This window comes from Monoraphidium neglectum, assembly GCF_000611645.1.
Source record: "Monoraphidium neglectum strain SAG 48.87 unplaced genomic scaffold scaffold06551, whole genome shotgun sequence".
Taxonomy (NCBI): Eukaryota; Viridiplantae; Chlorophyta; class Chlorophyceae; order Sphaeropleales; family Selenastraceae; genus Monoraphidium; species Monoraphidium neglectum.
In genome coordinates this window covers 1-2,159 of record NW_014007093.1, presented here as the reverse complement: position 1 = coordinate 2,159, position 2,159 = coordinate 1, and the positions used below count along the sequence as shown (strand labels likewise).

Genomic DNA, 2,159 nt, shown 5'->3' with positions numbered 1-2,159 from the left:
CTCCCCTTCCCTTCCCAGGACGCTGCCACCCGCCCACGAGCTGGCGCACCTCGCTGACGTGTACACCTACACAACCGCCATCAGCCAGTGCTCGTCGCACCACCAGCTGCGGCGCGCACTCGAGCTCGTGTCGGAGATGCGCGCGCGCGCAGTGGCTCTGAACGTCCACACCTACAGGTGTGCGGCCGCGCCGCCGCGCGTCGCTACGCGCGCACACAGCGCGGACGCTCGTCCGTCCGCGGCGGAGGGCCTGGCCGACGCGTTGGAGCCTTTGGGCGCGGCCGGCGCCCCGACCGCTCCGTTTGAGACCACCACCCCTCAACCAGCGGCACCCCGCCCCTGTTCGCGCCCATGATCTGCACCCCCCCCAGCGCCCTGCTCAACGTGTGCCTGAAGAGCAACGAGCTGGACCTGGCGCTCGACATTTACCAGCAGGTGCGGCGTCCACCCCCCGCCACATCCGCGGCCGCGCGGCCGCCGCGATACCACCCAACCGCCCGCCAACCGCCGCCGCGCCGCCCCAGACCCGCGGCCCGGCTCCGCCCGCCCACTCCGCTGCGCTTGCCCCGCGTGCGCAGATGCTGTCTGAGGGCGTGACGCCCAACCTGGTGACGTTCAACACGCTTCTGGATGTGTACGCCAAGACGGGCCACTTTGCGGAGGCCCTGGGGGTGCTGGACCAGCTGGATATGCAGGTGTGTATGTGTTCGTGTGTGTGAGTATTCGTGTGTGTGAGTATTTGTGTATGTGAGTATGTGGATTGTTGGGTGGGTGCCAGGAGTGGTGCGGCGGCGACTGCGGCACAGCAGCGGCTGCTGCTGCGGTGCCGGCGGCAACATGCGCGTGCACATGTGAGCAGTAGCGGTGGAGAGTCGAGGGACCTGCAGGATGTGCGTCCGCCTGCTGCTGGAGCCGCCGCCCGCGGGCGCCTGTGCTGGCGCGAGGGGTGGGCACGGGCGTGCTGCAGCGCCGAGCGCCAGGTGGCGCGCGGCCGGCGCCGCCCTGCTGCGTGCTGGCCTGCCGGCGCACCTGCTGAGCTCTCTTCTCCCCCCCCCCCCCTTGCGCTGCCCTCGTGACTGCAGGGCATCTCCCCGGAGCCGCGCACCTACCACACCGTCGTCACGGCCTGCAACATGTGCGGCCGCTTCAGAGAGGTGCGAGCCCCCCCTGCAACCCCCCCCCCTCGCTTTGCGCCGCAGACCCACCCGCGCCCGAGCGAGGGGCGCCCGCGTGCTGCACCGCGTCGCGGCCTGGCGCGCCCTGGGTTTCGTAGCGGTCGGCTGCACCGGCCGTTCGCCTCTCAGCGCCCCCTCACCTTGCCCCCTCACCTTCCGCACACAACCCGCCTTCCCCCCAGGCGCTGACTGTGTACGAGCGCATGCTGTCCAAGGGCGTCGAGCCCATGCCCGCCACCTACAACGCCGCCGTCTGCGCGCTCGCGCGCCTCGGCCACCTGTCGGCGGCGCTGGCGCTGCTGGGCGCGGCCGCGGCCAAGGGCATAGACCGCTCCGTCGCGACCTACGCGGCGCTGCTCGCAGGCTGCGAGGAGCCCGGCAGGTGCGCGCCCCGCGCGCCGCACCTCTCCCCTCCACCCCGGCAGTGGCGCCGCTGCTCGCGCCGCGGCGACCGCGCTCCCCCGCAACCGTGCCGGGTCGCAACCGCCCGCTGACGGCCGCGCCTCGCCGCGCCGCGCCCTCTGACCCGGCCCTCCACATCGCCCCCATTCAACTCTCCCAACCCTCCAGGTGGGAGCTCGCGCTGGAGCTGCTGCAGCGCATGCAGGAGGAGGGGCTCAAGCCCACCACCGCCTGCTTCAACTCGGCCATCAACGCCTGCCTCAAGGGTGGGTCCGCCCCCGCGGCGGGGCCCCAGCGCCCCGCATCCTGCACTCTCCGCGCAGCCTGCGTGAGCGTGGGCAACTGGGAGCAGGTGCAGCCGCCGCCGCCGCCGCCCTGCATCGCTCAAAACATCATCGCCCCGCTCGGCGCCGCCCACCCATGCTCGTCCTTCCGCAGGCGGGCAGCCCCAGTACGGGGAGCTGCTGTTTGAGCGGCTCTACACCGTCTGCAAGCCGGACGCCGCCACATTCAACGCACTCGTCGGCATCTACTGCCAGGTGCGGCCCCCAGCCCCCGCCCGCGGCGCGGGCTCCACCCGCG

At 72.7% G+C, this 2,159-nt stretch overlaps 1 protein-coding gene across 1 annotated transcript; it reads left to right on the top strand.

The window, feature by feature from the left end:
* Positions 1-136: 136 nt before the first annotated feature.
* Positions 137-2,049, top strand: MNEG_16589 (Pentatricopeptide repeat-containing protein; the record flags this gene model as incomplete). The annotated part of the gene is made up of 7 exons (XM_014034941.1): positions 137-177; positions 372-435; positions 579-695; positions 1,083-1,154; positions 1,358-1,557; positions 1,746-1,843; positions 1,901-2,049. The coding sequence occupies 7 exons, from the start codon at positions 137-139 to the stop codon at positions 2,047-2,049; spliced, it is 741 nt and encodes a 246-aa protein (XP_013890395.1).
* Between the last annotated feature and the right edge of the window lie 110 nt (positions 2,050-2,159).